The 25,297-nt window shown below is 41.1% G+C and overlaps 1 protein-coding gene across 5 annotated transcripts; it reads left to right on the top strand.

Annotated features, from left to right (window-relative positions):
* The first annotated feature begins 338 nt into the window (after positions 1-338).
* On the top strand, positions 339-25,297 carry LOC108710164 (beta-1,3-galactosyltransferase 2). 5 transcript variants are annotated; one of them, XM_041587231.1, is made up of 4 exons: positions 339-581; positions 1,753-1,857; positions 8,455-8,544; positions 24,221-25,297. In XM_041587231.1, exons 3-4 carry the CDS (start codon positions 8,470-8,472, stop codon positions 25,208-25,210), a joined length of 1,065 nt encoding a protein of 354 aa, XP_041443165.1. In that variant the 5' UTR covers positions 339-581; positions 1,753-1,857; positions 8,455-8,469; the 3' UTR covers positions 25,211-25,297. The 5 variants fall into 5 exon arrangements, with proteins under 5 accessions (XP_041443165.1, XP_041443164.1, XP_041443166.1 ...); XM_041587230.1 differs by having other exon boundaries at positions 1,636-1,857; XM_041587232.1 differs by lacking the exon at positions 8,455-8,544 and having other exon boundaries at positions 342-581.

Raw genomic sequence — 25,297 nt, 5'->3', positions numbered from 1 at the left:
AGTTCATTTAAAGTTGAACAACCCCTTTAAGTCTCTGCTTTCCTAGTAGGGGAATTTCCTGATTTTCCTAATTTTTCTGGGCCAAATACTATGGTCTTTGCACTTCTATACACCGGCAGGCCCGGACTGATAATCTGTCTATTCGGGCATATGCCCGAGGGCCGCTCTCTCCTGTATTCAAGTGGGCCACCGGCTGCCTGATCAATTAGATGCGGCGCTGCACTTATTAAACACTGCCCCATTTTTAAAGCTGCAGGCATTTTATTTTGGGACTGCCCTGCTACCTTTAAAACTAGTGTCAGACTGAGGGGGGGGGGAGAGGAGCACAGGGCCGGACAATCACTCGCCATGTAGGACCCGGGAGGTGGAGCTGCTTTTCCGTCGTGCACACAGAGGTTTCCCCGATCCTCTTCAATCTGAGACCCGCCTCCTGCCCGTTATCTTCCTCTGTCAGGGGAGAGCAAGCGAGCGCCAGCACAGCAGAACAGCCAAAGAGCTGCAGACATCCTCACACTGATTTGAATTTCCCACCTACTGTTGCACTTGTCTGGCTCCTTCACATTGGGCTCTGGAAAAACTGGGTAAGACTAAGTTTGTGGCTGGCTACTTTCCACATTCCCCTTCTGGCCTAACCCCCCCCCCTACACACACACACACCTAAACTGTGTGCAGGGAGAATTGTTGAAAGAACTAAAGATTTTTATACTAAAACTATCTGCCATTGTTAATTTAAGGTGGACATACACTGTCTGATAAAGCTCTCCCACAAGCATTGCCTTTATTAAGACTTTTGCATGCATTTGGCTTATTCTTGTTTCTCCCACTGTGACTCCATTAGTTATTTATGTATAAACATTATATGTATATTATTTACCCCCTACTGTAAATGATAAGGATATTAGAAGTCACTGAGGGGTTGTTCTGTGACCATATAAAGGCACAAGGCTGCAGGCTGAGTTATACAGGGAACTCTGAGTATCACTCATGTATTATAAGGGATAATGTACCCCCTACTGTAAATGATAAGGATATTAGAAGTCACTGAGGGGTTGTTCTGTGACCATATAAAGGCACAAGGCTGCAGGCTGAGTTATACAGGGAACTCTGAGTATCACTCATGTATTATAAGGGATAATGTACCCCCTACTGTAAATGATAAGGATATTAGAAGTCACTGAGGGGTTGTTCTGTGACCATATAAAGGCACAAGGCTGCAGGCTGAGTTATACAGGGAACTCTGAGTATCACTCATGTATTATAAGGGATAATGTACCCCCTACTGTAAATGATAAGGATATTAGAAGTCACTGAGGGGTTGTTCTGTGACCATATAAAGACACAAGGCTGCAGGCTGAGTTATACAGGGAACTCTGAGTATCACTCATGTATTATAAGGGATAATGTACCCCCTACTGTAAATGATAAGGATATTAGAAGTCACTGAGGGGTTGTTCTGTGACCATATAAAGGCACAAGGCTGCAGGCTGAGTTATACAGGAAACTCTGAGTATCACTCATGTATTATAAGGGATAATGTACCCCTTTATTTTTCAATTCTCCTTAATATGAATGTAAGTGCATTATATACACCATTTAGCTTTGTGCTAAACCACATGCCTCCCTCTTTGTTGCCAGAAACAACCCATTAGGAGATAAAGCTCTGTTGACTCGTCCCCGTGGGAGTGGCTGGTAGGACTGTGAGCCCAGCATGAGCTAATGATTTCTTGTTTGTTACTGATACGTCTTGTGCAGCTCGTACAGCAGATATAGGAAGTATGGACTGTCTGTGCTGAAACTAAAGCGAGAGCTCCAGAGGCAGATACACGTACCTGACACAAGGAAGGGGATATATACAAGGTATGAATAAGTCTTTCCTTTAATTTCATTCAGCTGTCTGTACCCAGTGTGCTAATCTGATCTTTTACTTCTAATTTCGCCATGTGTTGGCTGCTTTGGTAATGCCTCTCCATGAGCTCTATGGCAATGATTCCTTCAATATTTTAAAAACAGTTACCTAGACTGAAGCCACATATTTACACACTTGAACCTGTTGCCCAACCAGCAACCATTATATCTACAACCTGACTTGCCAGTTACTGCAAAGCATTAATTATGTCATCATAACCCAGCAGTGACATCATACACAGGTGGGAGGAACTGGCCACTTGAGTAGCCTAATTTGTAAAACCATGGCTACCCCCCCCAACCCACAGACCTTTGTACTTAGTGTTTTACCCTCCTTATTTATTCAGCCATCCCCTGCTTCCTGCCCCTGACATCATTCATAGCACTTAAAGGGGTTGTTTACCTTTAAATTAACTGTTAGTACAATGTAGACGGTGATATTCTCAGACAATTTTCAATTCGTTTTCATGTTTTATTATTTGTGGTTTTTGAGTCATTTGGCAGCTTTCCAGTTTGCAATTTCAGCAATCTGGTTGCAAGGGTCCAAATACCCCTAGCAACCATGCATTGATTTGAATAAGAGACTGGAATATGAATAGGAGAGGCCTGAATAGAAAGATGAGTAATAAAAAGTAGCAATAACAATAAAATTCAAATATTTAAAGGGCCGTCATCCAGAAACTCACTGCCCAATGTAGGTCTATTAACATAGTTTCTGGGTGCTATTTTTAAGTGTTCCTGATCTGTTTTTGAACCTGCCTGTTCCTGATCTTGCCTGTTCCTTGAAAAAGGAACAGGCAAGTGAGCCGTGTCCGGGTCCTTGCGGTTTGTTCTAGGTTTGGGATACCAAACGTAACAATTTTATGATATAGTAAAAGTTAATCTTAAGGTGAACCACCCTTTTAAGAATGTGGTTTAGATCCAAATGCTGGGAATTATTGCTATAAACAGTCTGCTAATTGTTAACCCCATGCATTGTGATGCTGTATAAGTAACGAGGCCATTATTCTTATCTGCAAACACAACAGGTACAGCTGTGCCTCAGGCAGGGCCTATACAGGAGTTGGGCGTTGTTTCTGTTGGGTAAAATTGTAAAGGTTTTGTTAAACTCAGGCAGCCTTGTTATCCTTGAGAAAGCTAAAAATAATTAAAAAAATATATATAAAATAAAAATAATAATGACCAGTTGAAGTTACTTAGAACTGGAAATTCTATAATATATAAAAAGTTAATTTAAAGGTTAACCACCCTTTAAAAAGCCCTTTATATATATATATATATATATATATATATATATATATAGTCCGCAAGTAGTGAGTGCACACTGGGAACCATTCATTAGGTTATTTAAAACTTAATTTTATTTAAGTTAATTAAAAAAACAGCCCGACGTTTCGGTCCCCTTCTAGGACCTTTATCAAGACCATGATTGTTTAAAAATCAACATGTTAAGTAGACAAACAAAAAGACACTCACCCAATCGTGTGAACCTGTAAAGGTCATGTGAACACAAGGAAAAGCCCACTCACCAGCATATAAAATATTAACCATGTAGGTGTTGAAACACTGTGAAGAAACACAACAGTATAAAAACATTTTAAAACCTTATAGTGCATAATACACAAATTACAGGATAAGGTACCAGACTGCAGGGACACTTAAAGGGATACTGTCATGGGAAAAATTTTTTTTTCCAAAATGCATCAGTTAATAGTGCTGCTCCAGCAGAATTCTGCACTGAAATCCATTTCTCAAAAGAACAAACAGATTTTTTTATATTCGATTTGAAATCTGACATGGGGCTAGACATATTGTCAATTTCCCAGCTGCCCCAAGTCATGTGACTTGTGCTCTGATAAACTTCAATCACTCTTTACTGCTGTACTGCAAGTTAGAGTGATATCACCCCTCCCTTTTCCCCCCCAGCAGCCAATCAAAAGAACAATGGGAAGGTAACCAGATAGCAGCTCCCTAACACAAGATAACAGCTGCCTGGTAGATCTAAGAACAACACTCAATAGTAAAATCCAGGTCCCACTGAGACACATTCAGTTACATTGAGAAGGAAAAACAGCAGCCTGCCAGAAAGCATTTCTCTCCTAAGGTGCAGGCACAAGTCAAATGACTTGGGGCAGCTGGGAAATTGACAAAATGTCTAGCCCCATGTCAGATTTTAAAATTGAATATAAAAAAATCTGTTTGCTCTTTTGAGAAATGGATTTCAGTGCAGAATTCTGCTGGAGCAGCACTATTAACTGATGCGTTTTGAAAAAAACATGTTTTCCGATGACAGGATCCCTTTAAGACAGGCAGAAGACGGATAATACAGTATACAATGTGTCACTATTTAAGGGAATGGAAAGAAACATCTTGCTCCATCTGGCAGAGGTGGTTACTTACTATTACAAAACATGTTGCAAAAATGTTATCACCTTGTTGTAATAAACTTACTATCTCACCTCTGTTGCAAAAAACATGTTAAAGGACAATTTTCATTAAGACCTAAGGGGGCCAGTGGATTTAACTTTTTTATCCAAAAGACTTCACGTTGAAGAAGAATGTTTGAGTGGTCACTACCCATCCAGAGCGGTGGAATATGATCAATCGCAATGTATTTAAAAGTCGGAAGCCTATGGCCGTGTTCCAAAAAATGTTTCGCTACAGGTTTTGTAGTCTTTCCATCCCTAAATGCAGTGCTTATTGCAGATCCACGTCCATCTTTTCTTAGTCTGAGGGCCAAATCTGTTTTCCCTACGTGAGACAAACCGCACGGGCAGGTTATCAAATATATAACATGTGGTGCTGCAAGTGATACGATGCCGAATAGCAAACTGCTTACCGGGATGTGGATGTAAAAAAGATTGACCTGGAGACATAAAGCGGCAAGAGGTGCAGGTAGGGCACTTAAAGCACCCTGGTTTATCACCTGTCAGCCAGGTATGTTTGTTAGTACTATAACATGGCACCGGATCATTTTTAACTAATAAATGCCATAGGTTGGTACCCCTCTTATAGCAAACCAATGGGGGATTGGGGATGGTTTTAGCCAACTCCTTATCAGCCTGGATGATATTCCATTGTTTTCTTACAAACTCACCAATATTTGACGTGCCATGATTAAATTTAGTGCTAAACACCATATTAGATGGTGTCACTTTTTTGTAATAGGCTCTTGAAAGGGATTCCTATCTATAGCCAACACTTCATCTAGCATCCGGTCAGTATAGCCCCTAGCTTTAAAGTGATCCCACATCTCAGTCAACTGCAATTCACCAATACTATTAACAGAGTTATTCCTTAGCACCCTGCAAAATTGAGATATTGGCAAAGATTTTTTCATTGAATTGAGATGGCAACTGGAAAAATGTAAAAGGACATTCTTATCCGTAGGTTTACGGTATAATGATAATAATCCACTTTGGTGCCATTTATAGTGAGTGTAACATCCAAAAAGTTAATAGTATGGGGGTGTATATCGTATGTAAAACGCACTGGGCTATCCAACCTGTTCAATTCGGCAACCATCTCAATAAATTGTGCCTCAGTGCCACCCCATACAATTAACATTTTTTTTTCAAAATGAATCAGTTAATAGTGCTGCTCCAGCAGAATTCTGCACTGACATCCATTTCTCAAAAGAGCAAACAGATTTTTTATATTCAATTTTGAAATCTAACATGGGGCTAGACATTTTGTCAATTTCCCAGCTGCCCCCAGTCATGTGACTTGTGCTCTGATAAACTTCAATCACTCTTTACTGCTGTACTGCAAGTTGGAGTGATATCACCCCCCTCCCTTTCCCCCCCAGCAGCCAAACAAAAGAACAATGGGAAGGTAACCAGATAGCAGCTCCCTAACACAAGATAACAGCTGCCTGGTAGATCTAAGAACAACACTCAATAGTAAAAACCCATGTCCCACTGAGACACATTCAGTTACATTGAGTAGGAAAAACAGCAGCCTGCCAGAAAGCATTTCTCTCCTAAAGTGCAGGCACAAGTCACATGACTGGGGGCTGCTGGGAAATTAACAAAATGTCTAGCCCCATGTCAGATTTCAAAATTGAATACAAAAAAATCTGTTTGCTCTTTTGAGAAATGGATTTCAGTGCATAATTCTGCTGGAGTAGCACTATTAACTGATTCATTTTGAAAAAAACATGTTTTCCGATGACAGTATCCCTTTAAGACACTCAAGTAAATATGGTGTATCCTTAAGATAAGAAGGTGTACTATGCACCACCGGTTGAAGTATAGTGTCAATATAAATGCCAATCGGGTGGAGAAGTGAATCACGGTCTGACATGATCGGTCGACCAGGGGGGCAGGTGAAGCTTTTATGTACTTTGGGTAAGGAATACAGTACTGGACATTTAGGATGTAAATGTATCAAAAAATCTTTCAATTGAACACTGATAATATCATCGTTAAAGGCTTTCAAAATAAGGCTATGAACTTTGCTCTTAAAGCGTGGGGAGTGGATCACCAGGTAAACGAATATACACATTTGGTTCGGCAAGCAGTCTCACAATGTCAGATATATAATCACAGTAATCCATCAGTACAATCCCTCCCCCTTTGTCCGCAAAGGGGGAGTATAGCTGTACGTTCAGCTTCAGATAGATTATCCCTGTACACATTAGATAGAGATCCAGCAATGCCTTCAGATTCAACTGAATGTTTGAAAAGTTTTATAGCCGGATTACTAGTTGGAGGGGTAAAAAGGCTCTTTAATTTGAGCGTTTGGGGTACATCAACACCCTGAGTAGTGCTCTTAAAGTGATCTTTCAGGTTTAGTAAACGGCCAAACTTAAAACAGTCAATTTCCCAGTCCAGTGAATTGAACCGACCAGAGGGAACAAAAGAAAGTCCCTTATTTAACAGACTTGTCTCTGAAGTGTTTAGGGTATGGTGGGATAAGTTTTAGATTGGGACCATTAGGTTCTGCAACCTCGTCCCCTTCTTCCCCCTCCTCGTTGAGTACCGTTTGGGCCTCTCCCTCCTCGGCCTGACGGGGGCCTGTCTGTTACCAAGGGGGATTCTTCTATGGGTGCGGCAATGGCACCAGCCTATGCCAATTTGTTTATGCACCGATATGAGCAACAATTCATTTTGCCAAAATATGGGGACAAACTCCTCTTTTTTCATCGCTATATTGACGATCTGTTAATTGTATGGGGTGGCACTGAGGCACAATTTATTGAGATGGTTGCCGAATTGAACAGGTTGGATAGCCCAGTGCGTTTTACATACGATATACATCCCCATACTATTAACTTTTTGGATGTTACACTCACTATAAATGGCACCAAAGTGGATTATTATCATTATACCGTAAACCTACGGATAAGAATGTCCTTCTACATTTTCCCAGTTGCCATCTCAATTTAATGAAAAAATCTTTGCCAATATCTCAATTTTGCAGGGTGCTAAGGAATAACTCTGTTAATAGTATTGGTGAATTGCAGTTGACTGAGATGTGGGATCCCTTTAAAGCTAGGGGCTATACTGACCGGATGCTAGATGAAGTGTTGGCTATAGATAGGAATCACTTTCAAGAGCCTATTACAAAAAAAGTGACACCATCTAACATGGTGTTTAGCACTAAATTTAATCACGGCACGTCAAATATCGGTGAGTTTGTAAGAAAACAATGGAATATCATCCAGGCTGATAAGGAGTTGGCTAAAACCATCCCCAATCCGCCATTGGTTTGCTATAAGAGGGGAACCAACCTACGGCATTTATTAGTTAAAAATGATCCGGTGCCATGTTATAGTACTAAAAACATACCTGGCTGACAGGTGATAAACCAGGGTGCTTTAAGTGCCCTACCTGCACCTCTTGCCGCTTTATGTCTCCAGGTCAATCTTTTTTACATCCACATCCCGGTAAGCAGTTTGCTATTCGGCATCATATCACTTGCAGCAGCACAAATGTTATATATTTGATAACCTGCCCGTGCGGTTTGTCTCACGTAGGGAAAACAGATTTGGCCCTCAGACTAAGAATAGATGGACGTGGATCTGCAATAAGCACTGCATTTAGGGATGGAAAGACTACAAAACCTGTAGCGAAACATTTTTTGGAACACGGCCATAGGCTTTCGACTTTTAAATACATTGCGATTGATCATATTCCACCGCTCTGGATGGGTAGTGACCACTCAAACATTCTTCTTCAACGTGAAGTCTTTTGGATAAAAAAGTTAAATCCCCTGGCCCCCTTAGGTCTTAATGTAAATTGTCCTTTAACATGTTTTTTGCAACAGAGGTGAGATAGTAAGTTTATTACAACAAGGTGATAACATTTTTGAAACATGTTTTGTAAATAGTAAGTAACCAGCTCTGCCAGATGGAGCAAGATGTTTCTTTCCATTCCCTTAAATAGTGATACATTGTATACTGTAGTATCCGTCTTCTGCCTGTCTTAACTAGTTTCTTTAACTAAGTATTTAAGTGTCCCTGCAGTCTGGTACCTTATCCTGAAATTTGTGTATTATACACTATAAGGTTTTAAAATGTTTTTATACGGTTGTGTTTCTTCACAGTGTTTCAACACCTACATGGTTAATATTTTATATGCTGGTGAGTGGGCTTTTCCTTGTGTTCACATGACCTTTACAGGTTCACACGATTGGGTGAGTGTCTTTTTGTTTGTCTACTTAACATGTTGATTTTTAAACAATCATGGTCTTGATAAAGGTCCTAGAAGGGGACCGAAACGTCGGCCTGTTTTTTAATTAACTTAAATAAAATGAAGTTTTAAATAACCTACTGAATGGTTCCCAGTGTGCACTCACTATTTGCGGACTGTTATTGATCATTTTGGAGTAGCACCTGGGTATTTTGTTTATTTCAGTGGAGTGCGGACACACCAAGGCTTTATATATATATATATATATATATATATATATTATATATATATATATATAATATATATATATATATATATAATTCTCCAATGAGTATCCGCACTCCAAGGCAATATAGAATAGAGAGGGGTGCACAGTAATTTTTGCATACACCAATAGTTTCCAAACCAGCACTCCCTTTAGTGAAAAAAATGTAATTTTTATTATTACATAGTATCTATCTCCAACGTTTCGGTCCCTGTTGGGAACTTTTTCAAGGAAGATACACAGTGTTACAAAACAAAATCTTAAATACCCTGGTGCTTCACAACAAGCCAATCCGTGCTCAGGTGTCTCATAATTGGTTAATTGGTTTAAAAAAACCTAGATTAAATAACATCTTTATACATGTGCAAAACATCTATTTTTTTAAAAAAACATATCTACATCATGTGTCATTCGACTCCAATCTTGCGCTCTATAAATATATAAATATACAAATATATAATTTGTATTAATAATACATATATAATTTCGTGGTTAAGACTTATCTGTGTCAGTGTGAATTATATATCATCGCATTAAAAGATGTAAAATTGTAAAACCTTAATATCTCCACAAGGTGTCACCAGTGCATTCTAACAGAGTTCAAGTTACAGTGTCCATAGTGTCCATTGGATATAAATCCTAAAAAGAAACATTTGTAACTGTAAAAAACATTACTGTAACAACCACATAAGTACTATAGGAGTTATTTTTGTATCCACTGAAAGTTATCTGGTTATAGTGTTGCAGCCAACTGAAGGAAATTTCATTGAAATTATGTCAAAAAACAGCTCAAATTAACTTGTCCATTCATGCCATTAGGGATCATACAATTTAACTCGTAAATCCAAAATGCTTCTCTCTTCAACAGCATTTTTTCAATGTCACCACCCCTGGGATGTGCCTTAACGTGTTCAATTGACATACACCTAAAGGAGGAGGCATCATGTCTGGCCTCAGCCCAATGTTTCGCAACAGGCTGTTGAGCGATATCTTGTTTTCCCTCCCTTACTATCCTTTTGGGGTTTAATGCTGCCCTGATGCTCGATCGGTTCCAATCCTCTCCTATAACTGCCTTACTGTTTTCCCACAATAAAGCAATCCACAGGGGCACTTTATAATGTACACCACCATTGTGGTTTCACAGTTCATCCGCTGTCTGACATTGTATCTCTTACCCGTATATGGATGTGTGAAGTATGTGCCCAAAATCAGTGTTCCACACATCACACATCCTTTACATTTAAATACACCCGGCTGGACTGAAATCATTGATCCGCTACTTTTTTTGTTATATTTGTCCCTCGGATCAGATGGACTGAGCTGCTCCTTCAGATTCATGGCCCGTGAATAGCTAAACTTGGGCTTCTTACTTAACTTTCCCTTCAATTGCTCGTCAGTGTGTACAACATCCCGATATTTGAGTATTATATTTTTCACCTCTCTACTCTTTGCACCAAATTGCCTTACATAATAGATCTCACCCTTTTGTTGGCTCCTGTCTGACTCTACAACCTTATCCATCTCCTTTAGCAGTTGCCCTTGATCTAAACTCTCCGCCCATTTCAATGTTGAATCAACTAATTGTCTCGGGTAGCCTCGTGAAATACATTTTTCACCCATAATTTGTAAGTCCTGTCTCCTTTTGGAGATCTCACTAACAATTCTGGCTACCCGCAACATTTGTGATTTGGGCATTGAGTTTAGAAGATGCCTAGGGTGATGGCTGTTGTAGTGCAATATGGTGTTCCTGTCCGTAGGTTTCGTGTATATACAGGTTTGTAGTCTTCCCTCATTTTTATACACTGTCACATCCAAGAAGTTTTCTTTGTCTTCACTGTAATTCATCTTAAGCTTAATTGGACTTTCTAATCAATTCAAGTTATCAATAAACTCCACCAAATAGAAAATATCATCAATATAGCGCCTATAAAAGGCGCCATATCTCCGAAAAATATAATTTGTAAAAATATGTTGGGTTTCATACTCCCACATATATGCGTTCGCATGTGCGGGAGCAACTCGTGATCCCATAGCGGTCCCTGTGCGTTGGAGGTAATATTGGTTTTCAAACTTAAAATAATTCTTGTATAGGATGAATTCTAGTTACGACAATGCCAATTCAATTGGGGGACCAACATAATCCGTATTTCCTGTTATCAGATTTCTCACAGCATTCAATCCATCTCGATGCGGTATACATGTGTATAAAGTCTGTACATCTAATGTCACTAAAACCACATCTTCCAGATTCAATTCTATACTCTGTATCATCTTCAGAAAGTCATTAGTGTCACGTTAATAACTCCCGATTTTAGTAACACAGGGCACTTTTGTGCACTTTAGGCAATGTATAAATCACAGGTATAATGGGATACTCCGGCACCAAATATCCGTACATATTATTTGTTATCCACCCTTGCACTGCTGCCATCTGTAATATATTACTCAATTCCCTCTTAAATTTGTCCGTGGGATTAAACAACAATTTACCATAGTTAGTGGTGTCCGATAACTGTGACAATAGTTTGTTACGTACACATAATCCATAATCACTATTCCACCTCCCTTATCCGCATTCCGGATGATGATCTCTTTGTTACAGCCTGTTTTTCCACTGGAGGCAAGTTACCTCGCCTTTTACTTCTATCAGAATATAACTTAATCATGTCATTATTAAGAAGTCGGTGAAAGGTTTTAATAGAGGCATTATTACTGGTGGGGTCAAATTCACTTTTCTTTTTGAACTGCTTATCCAGATCAACTTTATATGGGTCCCCCACACCACTCTTTCCTCGTGTGGTTCCCCTTGCTTCTTCACTTGTACCCTCCCCCAGTTCTATGTCCTTAATTCCTTTGCCAAAGTGCTCCCGCAATCGAATTTGCCTGGTCAATTTGAAATTGTCAATGATATGTGGAAATTTAGAGCTACTCACCGATGATGGCACAAATCCCGGCCCCTTGGTGAGCAACGATTCCTCTGCTTCACTGAGACGAACCGCTTCTGTTGCTGCCTCTGCGGTTGATGCTTTGCGGGTTTGCCGCCTTCCTGGATCGCTCTCGTCCCGTGCGCCTACCTCTAAAAAAGGTTTCGCTGGTGCTACGGCTTGGGATGTACTTGCTTCCGCTTCACTATCCGTCCCCACACTGCTGGATGCGTAGCCAGCTGGACGTTGAGCGCGTCGCATAGGGAACCTATCGCTGCCTCCAGATAGCCACCGTTATACACGAAACCTACGGACAGGAACACCATATTGCACTACAACAGCCATCACCCTAGGCATCTTCTAAACTCAATGCCCAAATCACAAATGTTGCGGGTAGCCAGAATTGATAGTGAGATCTCCAAAAGGAGACAGGACTTACAAATTATGGGTGAAACATTTATTTCCCGAGGCTACCCGAGACAATTAGTTGATTCAACATTGAAATGGGCGGAGAGTTTAGATCGAGGGCAGCTGCTAAAGGAGATGGATAAGGTTGTAGAGTCAGACAGAAGCCAACAAAAGGATGAGATCTATTATGTAAGGCAATTTGGTGCAAAGAGTAGAGAGGTGAAAAATATAATACTCAAATATTGGGATGTTGTACACACTGATGAGCAATTGAAGGGAAAGTTAAGTAAGAAGCCCAAGTTTAGCTATTCACGGGCCATGAATCTGAAGGAGCAGCTCAGTCCATCTGATCCGAGGGACAAATATAACAAAAAAAAGTAGTGGATCAATGATTTCAGTCCAGCCGGGTATATTTAAATGTAAAGGATGTGTGAGATAATATGTCAGACAGCGGATGAACTGTGAAACCACAATGGTGGTGTACATTATAAAGTGCCCCTGTGGATTGCTTTATTGTGGGAAAACAGTAAGGCAGTTATAGGAGAGGATTGGCACCGATCGAGCATCAGGGCAGAATTAAACCCCGAAAGGATAGCAAGGGAGGGAAAACAAGATATCGCTCAACAGCCTGTTGCAAAACATTGGGCTGAGGCCAGAAATGATGCCTCCTCAGTGGCGGAACTACCAGGGGAGCAGGGGGTGCAATTGGTCCAGGGCCCGCACCCCCTCAGGCCCCCCCGGCAGCTCACTTTGTGGGCCCCTAGGATCACTCTCTTATTTATTTAGAGCACCGGACCGGAGTGATTGGAAGGCAGCCCCGTCCCCATAGCTGACCGGTGCATGTTTTACTAACTTGCAGCAGTTCTAGGCAATAGCTGGTTGGTTGCGTCTGCCCATAGCTGTGTTCCGACTTCACAAGCAATGTAACATGGTCAGAGCATAGGACCCTGTGATGCTAGTGGCTGGCCTACACTGTGACTGCACGACTGCACGTAGATTCTACGTTTCAGGCAAGAGGCAGTAGGCTTTACCCATCACCAAGCATGCGCACTTCTATAGGTGTGGGTGTGAAACTACCGGGAGTGCGGCTGCACGGTGCCCTCTGATGTCCCGGGAGAGAAAAGAAAACACTTGGGAGGGGGAGAGCATGAGAGCGAAGTAGCAGCAGCAGCAAGGAGTACAAAGATACGGTTCAGCTGCTGCCCCTCCCCGCTCCTTGTATTACAGCAGTTCTCTTCTAGCTGTAACTCATGTGGCCATTCTGCATGCAGGACTAACTGAATGGCTGCAAAGGCACTATTTGTTTATTTAGGTTAGAGATGTGATAAGGCTACAGAGCTCTATGTTAGTGTCTGTCAACTCTGCTGTTTTACTGGCTTCTGTGAAATGTGTGTCCGTGATGTATATGTTTGTGTGTATGTATCCGTGTGTATGTATCCGTGTGTGCCTGAGTCTGCGTGTGCCTGTGTGTGTCTAAAAGTGTTGTTGCCAGTATTGCAGATTGGGAATGTATAAAGAGAACATGATCAAAAATGTCATGTGGGAAAGTGACTACTGGGGAAGAAATGGAGAGAAAATGAAAACAGCAGCAAATGGCAAAGGAGGTATATTAAAAAAGGCAAGTACAGAAAGAGGTAGATAAACTGTTGCATACAAGAAAGAAAATGGAATAGTTGTGGAAAGCAGAAGAGAAAAAGTGTACAGAAGGGGGCCAGAGAAGATGGGAACAAGAGCAAAATATGAAGAAAAAATGTTAAATTATTAAAGGTGGCTGGGTGGAAAACTGGCAAAAAAGGAGAAGTAGTGCTTTAAATTAAGTGAACAAGTAAAGAGGAAAAGTGGAAGATCGAGCAAGGACAGAATAGAATGGAGAAGAGGCCATTGGATAACAAGGTATATCATGCATTCTATAAGCTTCGAGAAGGGGTTGGATGGGGTTTAGCAAGTGAGGGAATACAGGGATATGGGAGATAGCTCATAGTACAAGTTGATCCAGGGACTGGTCCCATTGCCATTTTGGAGTCAGGAAGGAATTTTTCCCTCTCTAGTGCTTGACCAGGCCTGAATATTATATTTTATAATACATGAGTGGTACTCAGCCTGAAGCCTTGTGTCTTTAATTATTTATATATATCCTTATAATTGATATTATAATACATATTCAAGGTTCACTGTATAACAGCCTGAAACCATGTGTCTTTATATGGCCCCTAGTGACTTCTAATATCCTTATCATTTACAGCAGGGGGTATATTATCCCTTATAATACATGAGTGATACTCAGAGTTCCCTGTATAACTCAGCCTGCAGCCTTGTGTCTTTATATGGTCACAGAACAACCCCTCAGTGACTTCTAATATTCTTATCATTTACAGTAGGGGGTACATTATCCCTTATAATACATGAGTGATACTCAGAGTTCCCTGTATAACTCAGCCTGCAGCCTTGTGCCTTTATATGGTCACAGAACAACCCCTCAGTGACTTCTAATATCCTTATCATTTACAGTAGGGGGTACATTATCCCTTATAATACATGAGTGATACTCAGAGTTCTCTGTATAACTCAGCCTGCAGCCTTGTGCCTTTATATGGTCATAGAACAACCCCTCAGTGACTTCTAATATCCTTATCATTTACAGTAGGGGGTACATTATCCCTTATAATACATGAGTGATACTCAGAGTTCTCTGTATAACTCAGCCTGCAGCCTTGTGCCTTTATATGGTCACAGAACAACCCCTCGGTGACTTCTAATATCCTTATCATTTACAGTAGGGGGTACATTATCCCTTATAATACATGAGTGATACTCAGAGTTCCCTGTATAACTCAGTCTGCAGCCTTGTGCCTTTATATGGTCACAGAACAACCCCTCAGTGACTTCTAATATCCTTATCATTTACAGTAGGGGGTACATTATCCCTTATAATACATGAGTGATACTCAGAGTTCCCTGTATAACTCAGCCTGCAGCCTTGTGCCTTTATATGGTCATAGAACCCCTCAGTGACTTCTAATATCCTTATCATTTACAGTAACAAAATGTCTCTGTCTTAAATATATTGATAATGGGTTGAGTGCAGAGGACTCTTGTATTTGACTATATGTATTTTGTGGTCACACCCTCATTGCACCCCCGCCTAATGATTTTAAAAACTAGTGGTGAGCACAACTTTCCCTTGTTTGTTATAGTTCTACAGGAGCAGTGACCAGCTCCATGTTGTAGCTACCACCCTTCCCAACTATAGTCAGGTGATCCCACTGGTGTCTAATAAAAGGGCAGCCAAGTTTGGGAGTTTTACTTTGAAAGCAGCTAGTAAGTTGCAGGTAAAAATTAGTCCCTGTGTAAAATGTATAATGAAGCAATAGAATTCTTAATGAATCAGATAAAATTAAGCGTAGGACTGGCCAGATATGGGATGACTTTGACGTAGTTGTTCAGCTTAAATATATTGCAATATATGGACAAACAATCCCTGTTTTGTTTAAAGGGTAAGGCATTTTTTAGTAGCAGTATGCACAAAATGTCTCTGTCTTAATATATTGATAATGGGTTGAGTGCAGAGGAACCTTGTATTTGTCTATATATATATATATATATATATATTAGGGATGCACTAAATCCAGGATTCGGTTCGGGATTTGCCCAAGATTCGGCCTTTTTCAGCAGGATTCGGATTCGGCCGAATCCTTCTGCCCGTCCGAACCGAATCCGAATCCTAATTTGTATATGCAAATTAGGGATGGGGAGGGAAATCACGTGACTTTTCGTCACAAAACAAGGAAGTAAATTTTTTTCCCCCTTCCCACCCCTAATTTGCATATGCAAATTAGGGTTCGGATTCGGTTCGGTATCGGCCCGAATCTTTCACAAAGGATTCGGGGATTCGGACGAATCCAAAATAGTCGGTGCATCCCTAATATACCTAATATACCTAATATATATATATATATATATAGAGTTCAAAGTGGACCAGCACACCAAATTTTCAATCAAAAAAGGTTTATTCCAACATCACTTTAGTGTCCAACGTTTCGGCCCACATTAGGGCCTTGATAAAGGCCCTAATGTGGGCCGAAACGTTGGACACTAAAGTGATGTTGGAATAAACCTTTTTTTGATTGAAAATTTGGTGTGCTGGTCCACTTTGAACTCTATATACTACGATTGACCAAGCACCCACCCTCGACAACCAGGAAGGAGTGCAGGTACTTCATGAATATTATATATATATATATATATATATATATATATATAATATATATATATATATATAAATAAATATAAATATAATATATATATAAAAGATATTATATTACTAAGACAGCACGTGTGTGTTTTAGCAGAAGCAATTCTCAGTATTGTCTATGGCAGGGCATTTTTTATAGGGTGCTGTACATTCTGTATATAGAACTATCCCTAATACACAGAGAGAATGTCTCTCATGGTATATAACATGAGATTACGTAGATTAAAAAATATACGAAATACTTATTTGCATTTAAGAATGAGCACAAAACCTGGTTAGTGCACAAAAGGATGTCATTATATTACGAACTCCATTCTGTCAATCAATCAAGGCATAGGATACTATCTGGCCTGCTATAGAGGGCGCCCTCTAATGTCCCCTGTGCTGCATAGCAACAAACATTTTCTAAAAGGGCTGCTGTTAAACACTAAACACGAATTGGAAATTCTTACAAATGGCTGAGAAATATAATGCTATGCTGATAATGATTCTAGAGAAAGAAAAGTATGCAAAACATAAATATGATACTTTTAGGTGATAAGTGAAAATAATATCATACTTGCCGAGATTTTCCTTTCCTGAACTGGAACATGGCAGTGGGCAAGAAGGGGTTAATCGCTTCTGCCAAGCAATGGGACAGGAAATAACATTTAAAGCCTGCTTCCTCCCCACGGCCGCAATCTTTGGGAAGTGGCGTTGCCTCCGTATCATAACCCCAGTCTCCACCAGCCTAAAAGGAGGCAACCTTAGTGGGAAGCTGTGCCCACTGTCATGTTCCAGTCCAGGAAAGGAAATGTTGGTAAGTATGATATGATTTTCACTTTTTCTGTTCCATACACATGGCAGTGGGCAAAAATGGGATATACAAATGCATCTACACAGAACTGCGAGGGAGGGATTTTAATCAGAGTTTCACACCGATTGTAATACAGCTGTACCAATACGTCACATTTATAATGGTTGATGAATGTGTGGAGTGAAGACCACATTGCCACTTTGGGGATCTCTTCAGAAGAAGCCCTGGACTGGAATGCCCATGAATCTGCTATGCCTCTAGTAGATTGTGCTCTAAATTTAGAGGGTACTGTGCTAGATTTTAAATCGTACGCAGTTCTTATGTACTCCTTGATCCAATTTGTGAGTTGATTTAGATAGTTTAGCTCCAGCTTTTTTCCCCCCTCTGTGATCACCAGTAGGGAGTCTGATGTTCTGAAGGTTTTTACTCTTTCTAGGTATGTGCTTAAACATCTAACCACATCCAGAGTGTGGATTCTTGTAGAATGAAGGTAGAATGATGTCTTGGGTAGTGTGGAAATCCGACCCTACCTTAGGGATGAATTTATCCTCTCTCTTTAGCATACCTCCCAACTGTCCCATTTTTAGAGGGACAGTCCCTCTTTTGACAGCTCAACCCACAGTCCCTCGTTTGTACTGGAAAGTCCTGATTTTCCCTGCACATCTAACTGAACAGGCAGAAAAAGAAACAAAGTTTCTAACTTAATTGGCTTTTGGCAGAGAGCCCAGACCAACCAAAGCAGCAGATAAGATACATTTGTATAACAGGTCCCTTAGGAAAAGTTAGACTCACAGCTTAAAAGGCAATTCACCTTCATTAGCAAAACTGTAATAACTGGAAAAAAAAACCACACAAATATGTTCAAACTTTCATGACCTGCCAAATTTTGTAAAGTGAACATGGGAATTAGGGGGTGTGGCCACACAAATGGGCGTGGTCAAAAAATCAGCAACTTTTTTTGTCCCTCTTTTTATTTCCAAAATGTTGGGAGGTATGTCTTTAGCACTACTCTGTCCTGCAGAAAAGTAATTTTCCCTTCTGTCAGTAACAGGGCCTGCAGCTCTCCCACTCTTCTGGCCGTTAAATGACCAACAAAAAACACATTTTAAGGTTCAGTGTTTTCATGGGAATGGTTTCAATGGGCTCAAATGGTTCGCAGGAAAGTGCATCTAGGACTAGGCATAGATCCCATGGAGGTACTTGTGTTCTGTTAACAGGAGAAATATTCTTCAGTCCTAGAAAGAACCTCTTGACCAGAGGTTTGTGTGCCCAAGCAACCTTTAAGAAGTGGGATATATCTGTGATGTGACTTCTTTGGGTGGAGATGCTTAACTTAAGCTCTACCTCTCTCTGCAGGAACTCTACCATGTTGACTTCTGATGTAGCGAAGGGATTGGGTTTATCTGTAAAATATCTTTCTCTTGCACATATCTCTGGGACACAGGGACCATGGGGTTTAGCTTCTACCATCAGGAGGCAGGACACTAGAAGAAGAGCTGACTCCGCCCTCTTCAGCTATACCCCCTATTTACCACAGGGGAGCTCAGTTTTTCTAGTGTCCTCAAGGAGACAGGATACAAATTCATGTCAGGAATTCTACGGCCAGACTTAGCTCTTGGCACCAGGGGTTGTCCTGGAGTTCTCGCATATGAGAATGTCCCATTAGGCTTTCCCCTTCGTGGGATACCTGCACTGGGGCTAGCAGGGCCGGAACTAGGGGTAGGCAGAGTAGGCACAAGCCTAGGGCGCAAAGCTGGGGGGGCGCCAGGCACGTACCTGCTCTGTCGCCTACCCCATGTCCGGTCCCATTACTCCCTATCTTCCTGCACGGTTTGGCCTTTCTGCGCATGTGCGCATGCTGATTTGCGATTGTGCGCATGCGCGCTGGCGTCAACACGCCCATGTGCGCCGGCGTCAACGCATGCGCACCCTCAGCCGGCGCCACAATGGGACAGGTTGCCTAGGGCGCCTGCATGATGTGGCCCGGCTCTGGGGGCTAGTAAGTCTCTCAGGGAGCGAGCCACACAGCATAAGAAGGCTTCATGTTACATAAGCCAGGGCTGTCCAGAGCAGTTGACAAAAAAGCGGACATTCGGTGTAATACATGGATGTCCAGGGTCTGTGAGTATAAGTTACTACGCTGTAAGTAGTATGCCGGCTTGTGTTATTATGAGTTGGTGTGTTTTTTCTGTCTTGCCACCCTCAACTGCTCCCCTGGTCGCCTGATAAAAGGGCCCCCGGACTGTGTCTAACTATTCCTGGAATGGGGTATCCATTGTTGTATGACGGGCGCTGTGGAGAGAAACGCAGTCTCCGTGATACTGCGTTCCACTGCGGAACGCATTGGAAACGCCGGCATTTTGTGTAAACTTAATGCGTAGAGAAACTACGTCACTTCCGCTGGCTCCGTAGTGAAGTGCGCACACAGGCGAACGGCGGCTCTTGCTTCGGCCTCCTCATAAGTGTGTCCTGTTTTTTTGTCTGGAAGTTCCCATTCTATGTTTATGGTGGACTTAAAGGAATTGTTCAGTATAAAAATAAAAACTGGGTAAATAGGCTGTGCAAAATAAATAATGTTTCTAATATAGTTAGTTAGCCAAAAATGTAATGTATAAAGGCTGGAGTGACTGGATGTGTAACATAATAGCCAGAACACTACTTCCTGCTTTTTAGGTCTGATTGGTTACCTCAGAGACATGAAGGGGGGCCACATGGGTCATATCTGTTGCTTTTGAATCTGAGCTGAATGCTGAGGATCAATTGCAAAGTCACTGAACAGTTATGTCCCATGTGGCCCCCCTTATAGTCACTGACTAACTCCGAGTTAGAGAGCTGAGAAGCAGGACGTAGTGTTCTGGCTATTGTGTTAGACATCCAGTCACTCCAGCCTTTATACATTACATTTTTGGCTAACTAATTATATTAGAAACATTTTTTAATTTGCACAGGCTATCTATTTACCCAGTTTTTATTCTCATACTGAACTGTTCCTTTAATGACCACATGTACGGGAAAAAGATGGTTCTTTTTAGATACAGATTTTTGGATACATCCTGTCTGGTCTGGTAGCTGATGCTCCTTGTTTCTCTAGATCAAGTGGGACATTTACTAAAAATCGTAGTTGCGCTGGCGTCCGCTTCTCCGCGCTTCGCCGCACTTCACCAGGCGTATTTTCACCAGCGCTCCACAAATTCACTAAAATCCAAAGTTGCACTCAGGGGTAGCATAAGGTTTCGAAGTTGCACTAGCGTTAATTCGCCAAGCAAAGCGAAGTTACGCTAGCGATGGTTAATTTGCATACGGCGCCAAATTCACATTTCAATGGAAGTATTCGTAGCAGCACTACACAAGCCTGGGAAACCTTCAAAACAGCAAATAAAATTTTTATTTTGCCCTACACATGTGCCCACTGTATAGTTAAGGTGCCATGAGTTAGGAAATCTAGGGGGGAAGGAGGGGAGCCCCTAAAAAATTTTCGATCTTTTTCAGCCTATCACCCACAATAAAGAAAAAACGCCAGCATTTTTGTGACTTAGAAAAAATGTTAACTTTTTTTGAAGCAATCCCTATCTACTCTATCGCGCTTCGCCTGGTCTGAGGTGGCGAAGGAAGTCTGGCGTAAAAGGCAGCGTTCAGTACAATGCGCGCGTTAGTGAATTTGCGTAGTTACGTCCGTTGCACAAATTTGCCAGGCGTAAGGGTGCGAAGTTACACTAGCGAAGTTACACCAGCGTCCGTTAGTGAATTTGCAAAGTAACGAAAATGCCCAACGATAGCGAATTCACACTAGCGTTAGGCGCTTCGGTGAATTTGCCCCCAAGTGTTTTCCTAGCCTCTTTGATGAGAGGCTCGACCTTGTAAGTGTTGAAAGAATAAATTTCATCTTCTTCATTATTTGTTATCCTACAATTCTCCTTCTGATGCAGATGACCAGAGGCTTCTCTTGGAGACCCACACGAGGCACTCCTCGGTCCTAGAGCTTCAGAAGGGGAGAGAGACCCTTCTGGCACTACGGGGGGGGAGCAACAAGAGAAAAAAAGATGGCGGCCGGGGGGCGGAAGCAATCTTTTATTGGTATTTATTGTCCCATTGCTTGGCAGGGAGGGATTAACTTGTTCTTGCTCACTAAATGTAAAGGAGAAAAAGTACACCACTCTTATCCAAATTAATTCAAATAGGTCACTGAACTAAATTATACATACGCCTTTATCATCAAATTAAAATTAATTATGTGTATATTGGTTTCTTAACACCACCCAATAAAAATTAAACTGATCACGTTACACATTAATTATTCAATAAAGTGCCGTGCAATAAATTAAAAATCAATTGTTATCATTAAATTAATTAAAATTGACAAATAATCCCACAATAATATACTCCAATATTAAAAAAAACCCTAAATAGGTTCTATTCCCAAAAACAACCTATTTAGGTTTTTTTAATATTGGAGTATTAGAATTTACTGTACTTGTCTGGCTGTTTTGACTTAACTAACACAGCAGAATCGTTTAATCCACTACCAGCCAATTTATCACGCTAAGATTCTGGGGAGATTAGTCACCCAGCCACAAATCTCCTCTTCTTCTGGCAACTAATCACCCCAAAAAGCCTTCCCACCAGCTACAATGTAAATCTCTTGCGGCATGGCACTCGGAACGCTTCATTTTCTGAAGTTGCCTCACGAGGAAACTTCTGGCCAAGTGCCATCCCGCCGACGATTTACATTCTAGCTGGTGGGAAGGCTTTTTGGGGAGATTAGTCACCCAATGAAGAGGAGACTTGTTGCTGGGCGACTAATTTCCCCGGAATCATAGGGGCCAATTCATTAACTTCGAGTGAACGAATAGAAGAAAAAAAACGTCGAATTTCGAAGTGTTTTTTTGGCTACTTCGACCATGGAATGGGCTACTTCGACCTTCGACTACAACTTTGAATCGAAGGATTCGAACTAAAAATCGTTCGACTATTTGACCATTCGATAGTCGAAGTACTGTCTCTTTAAGAAAAAACCTCGACCCCCTAGTTCGCCACCTAAAAGCTACCGAACCCAATGTTAGCCTATGGGGAAGGTCCCCATAGGCTTGGCTAAGTTTTTTTGGTCGAAGGATAATCCTTCGATCGTTGGATTAAAATCCTTCGATTCGAAGGAATAATCGTTCAATCTTTCGATCAAAGTATTGGCGCAAAATCCTTCGACTTCGAAGTCGAAGGATTTTCGTTCCCAGTCGAATATCGAGGGTTAATTAACCCTCGAGATTCGACCCTTGATGCATCTGCCCCCACGCGTGTGTCACCACCCTTACCCATCGTTATAATAGGCCTAATATCCCTTCAGTAATGTCTGACAAACTCTGAGTCAGTTATAAATTTCGTAGGCTCCAATGTCTCCTCCTAGCTGTAATCTTGAAACCTAGTCGGCGTAATAATGTGCTTAGCTATAGTTCAACTACTACGAATATAGTTTTATCCACAGATGTGGGACGGATCATGTGCACACATATTCTGTATAGTATGATGTGTAGGTTATATGAGCAGCCACTCCTGAGTACTGTGAGCAAACAAAAGGGGGTCATTTATGCAGGGGCAATTTTAAGGGATCATGATTTATTTATATAGCAGCAGCAACTGACCAGGGCTATTTTGTCATTCAAATCTAGTTTGTCATTCACTAGTTAGTTACACTATTATATATTCTGTCCAAGTTTTTTTTTACATAAGTCATTCTGTAAGTAACTTTGCACATAAGTGCGTCTGTTACATGGCGGAGAAGCGGACGCCAGCGCATCTACGATTTTTAGTGAATGTCCCACTTGATCTAGAGAAACAAGGAGCATCAGCTACCAGACCAGACAGGATGTATCCAAAAAGAACCATCTTTTTCCCGTACATGTGGTCATTAAAGGAACAGTTCAGTATGACAATAAAAACTGTGTAAATAAATAGGCTGTGCAAAATAAAAAATGTTTCTAATATAATTAGTTTGCCAAAAATGTAATGTATAAAGGCTGGAGTGACTGGATGTGTAACATAATAGCCAGAACACTACTTCCTGCTTTTCAGCTCTCTAACTCTGAGTTAGACAGTGACTATAAGGGGGGCCACATGGGACATAACTGTTGCAATTGATCCTCAGCTTTCAGCTCAGATTCAAAAGCAACAGATATGACCCATGTGGCCCCCCTTCAAGTCTCTGAGGTAACCAGTCAGAGCTGAAAAGCAGGAAGTAGAGTTCTGGCTATTATGTTACACATCCAGTCACTCCAGCCTTTATACATTACATTTTTGGCTAACTAACTATATTAGAAACATTATTTATTTTGCACAGCCTATTTACCCAGTTTTTATTTTTATACTGAACAATTCCTTTAAAGTCCACCATAAACATAGAATGGGAACTTCCAGACAAAAAATAGGACACACTTACGCGGAGGCCGAAGCAAGAGCCGCCGTTTGCCTGTGTGCTCACTTCACTACGGAAAAAATAAACTTACAGATAAGAAACTGCTCTTTCTGTTGATCAGGTGCTAAAGCCAAGGTGGCAGTCACCAAAGCTAAGAAATCATCCAAGTCAGGGGGTTATATGGAGTCATCTGTATACAGAGAAAATGCTTCTCTATCTGTCCTGCCTGTTGTCCAAAGGGGTCGTTCACTGGTATTACAAGTAATTATTGACTGTATTAATTGTATTCATTGTATCACGGATTGGCCAATACCACTTGTACTCAATTTATACTCACTGACAGATGTAACATGATCTTATATGTTCAGACCGTTTTATGTCATTCTGGTGGTTTATTATTATAGTTGCCAATAAAATATTATTGATAAATGAAATGGGGTGGTTCAACTAAGGCTACAAATGTATTGTTATTGCTACTTGTTATTACTCATCTTTCTATTCAGGCCTCTCGTAGTCATATTTCAGTCTCATTCAAATCAATGCATGGTTGCTAGAGTAATCTGGAAAGGTTTTTTGTTGTGACCGGTGTCTAATTATGAACGTTTCTTTATGTGAATTTTTTGTGTTCACAGGTAAAAACTGGAATGAATGAAAATTCATTTACTCAGCAAGGAGGAAATAAAACCCAACGCTTCAGTTTCTTCATTCTGTGCTGGCTTGTATTGCTGGTTTATGTTTCATACAGTTACAACACCATCGGGAGGAATAACATTGCTGTGATATTAGCCACAAAGGAGCCCATTATCACAAAGCCCTTATACCCTTATCTCATCGAGGAGCCATCAAAATGTAGAGGAGACCCCCCATTCTTACTGCTGCTCATTCCTTCAATGCCACAAGATGTTCTCATCAGGGACGTCCTGAGGAAGACTTGGGCCAATGAAAGCTTAGTCCCTGAAATCTCCATCAAGAGGATTTTCCTTCTGGGTCATTCCCATAATAATGATGTTGAAATGGCTGTGAGACAAGAGAGTTCTACATTCCATGACATCATCCAACAGGATTTCCTGGACACCTACCGTAATCTGACCATCAAAACACTGATGGGTATAGAGTGGGTGAGTCGTCTCTGCCCCCGAGTCAGTTATGTCATGAAGGTGGATAGTGACATGTTCTTCAACCCTTGGTTCCTGGTGAAGCAGATCTTACAGCCAGAGAAGCCCCTCAAATTGGGTTTATTCACAGGACGGGTCATGTCAGGAGCTTCACCCAACAGGAATAAAAAAAGCAAGTGGTACATTTCATATTCAGACTACTCTGAAAATGGCTACGCCACTTACTGTTCCGGCACAGGCTATGTCTTCTCTGGAGGCTTGGCCCCGCTCATATACAAACAGGCAATGGAGTTGAGCCTCTTGCCATTTGAGGATGTCTTTGTGGGTCTCTGCTTGAAAAGAATAGGGTTGTACATATCCTGGCCAGGACGATACTGGTTTAACATTGACAGGATCAAGTACAATGGCTGCCAGTTTGCCAGGCTGGTTACTGTCCACCATTATAAGTCAGAGGAGTTGCTTAATTTGTGGCCCGATTTCCTCAAGGCAATAAAAACGTGTACGTGATAAGATGCCTTGCCGAGAACATGAACCCTATTTCTAAATATGGATCATATCTGCTTTTGTTTTCTAATAAATGTTCTGTAAATCACA

Source organism: Xenopus laevis, chromosome 3L (assembly GCF_017654675.1).
Source record: "Xenopus laevis strain J_2021 chromosome 3L, Xenopus_laevis_v10.1, whole genome shotgun sequence".
Classification (NCBI taxonomy): Eukaryota; Metazoa; Chordata; class Amphibia; order Anura; family Pipidae; genus Xenopus; species Xenopus laevis.
The sequence above is the reverse complement of the archived record's forward strand: the minus strand, read 5'-3'. Positions and strand labels throughout refer to the sequence as shown.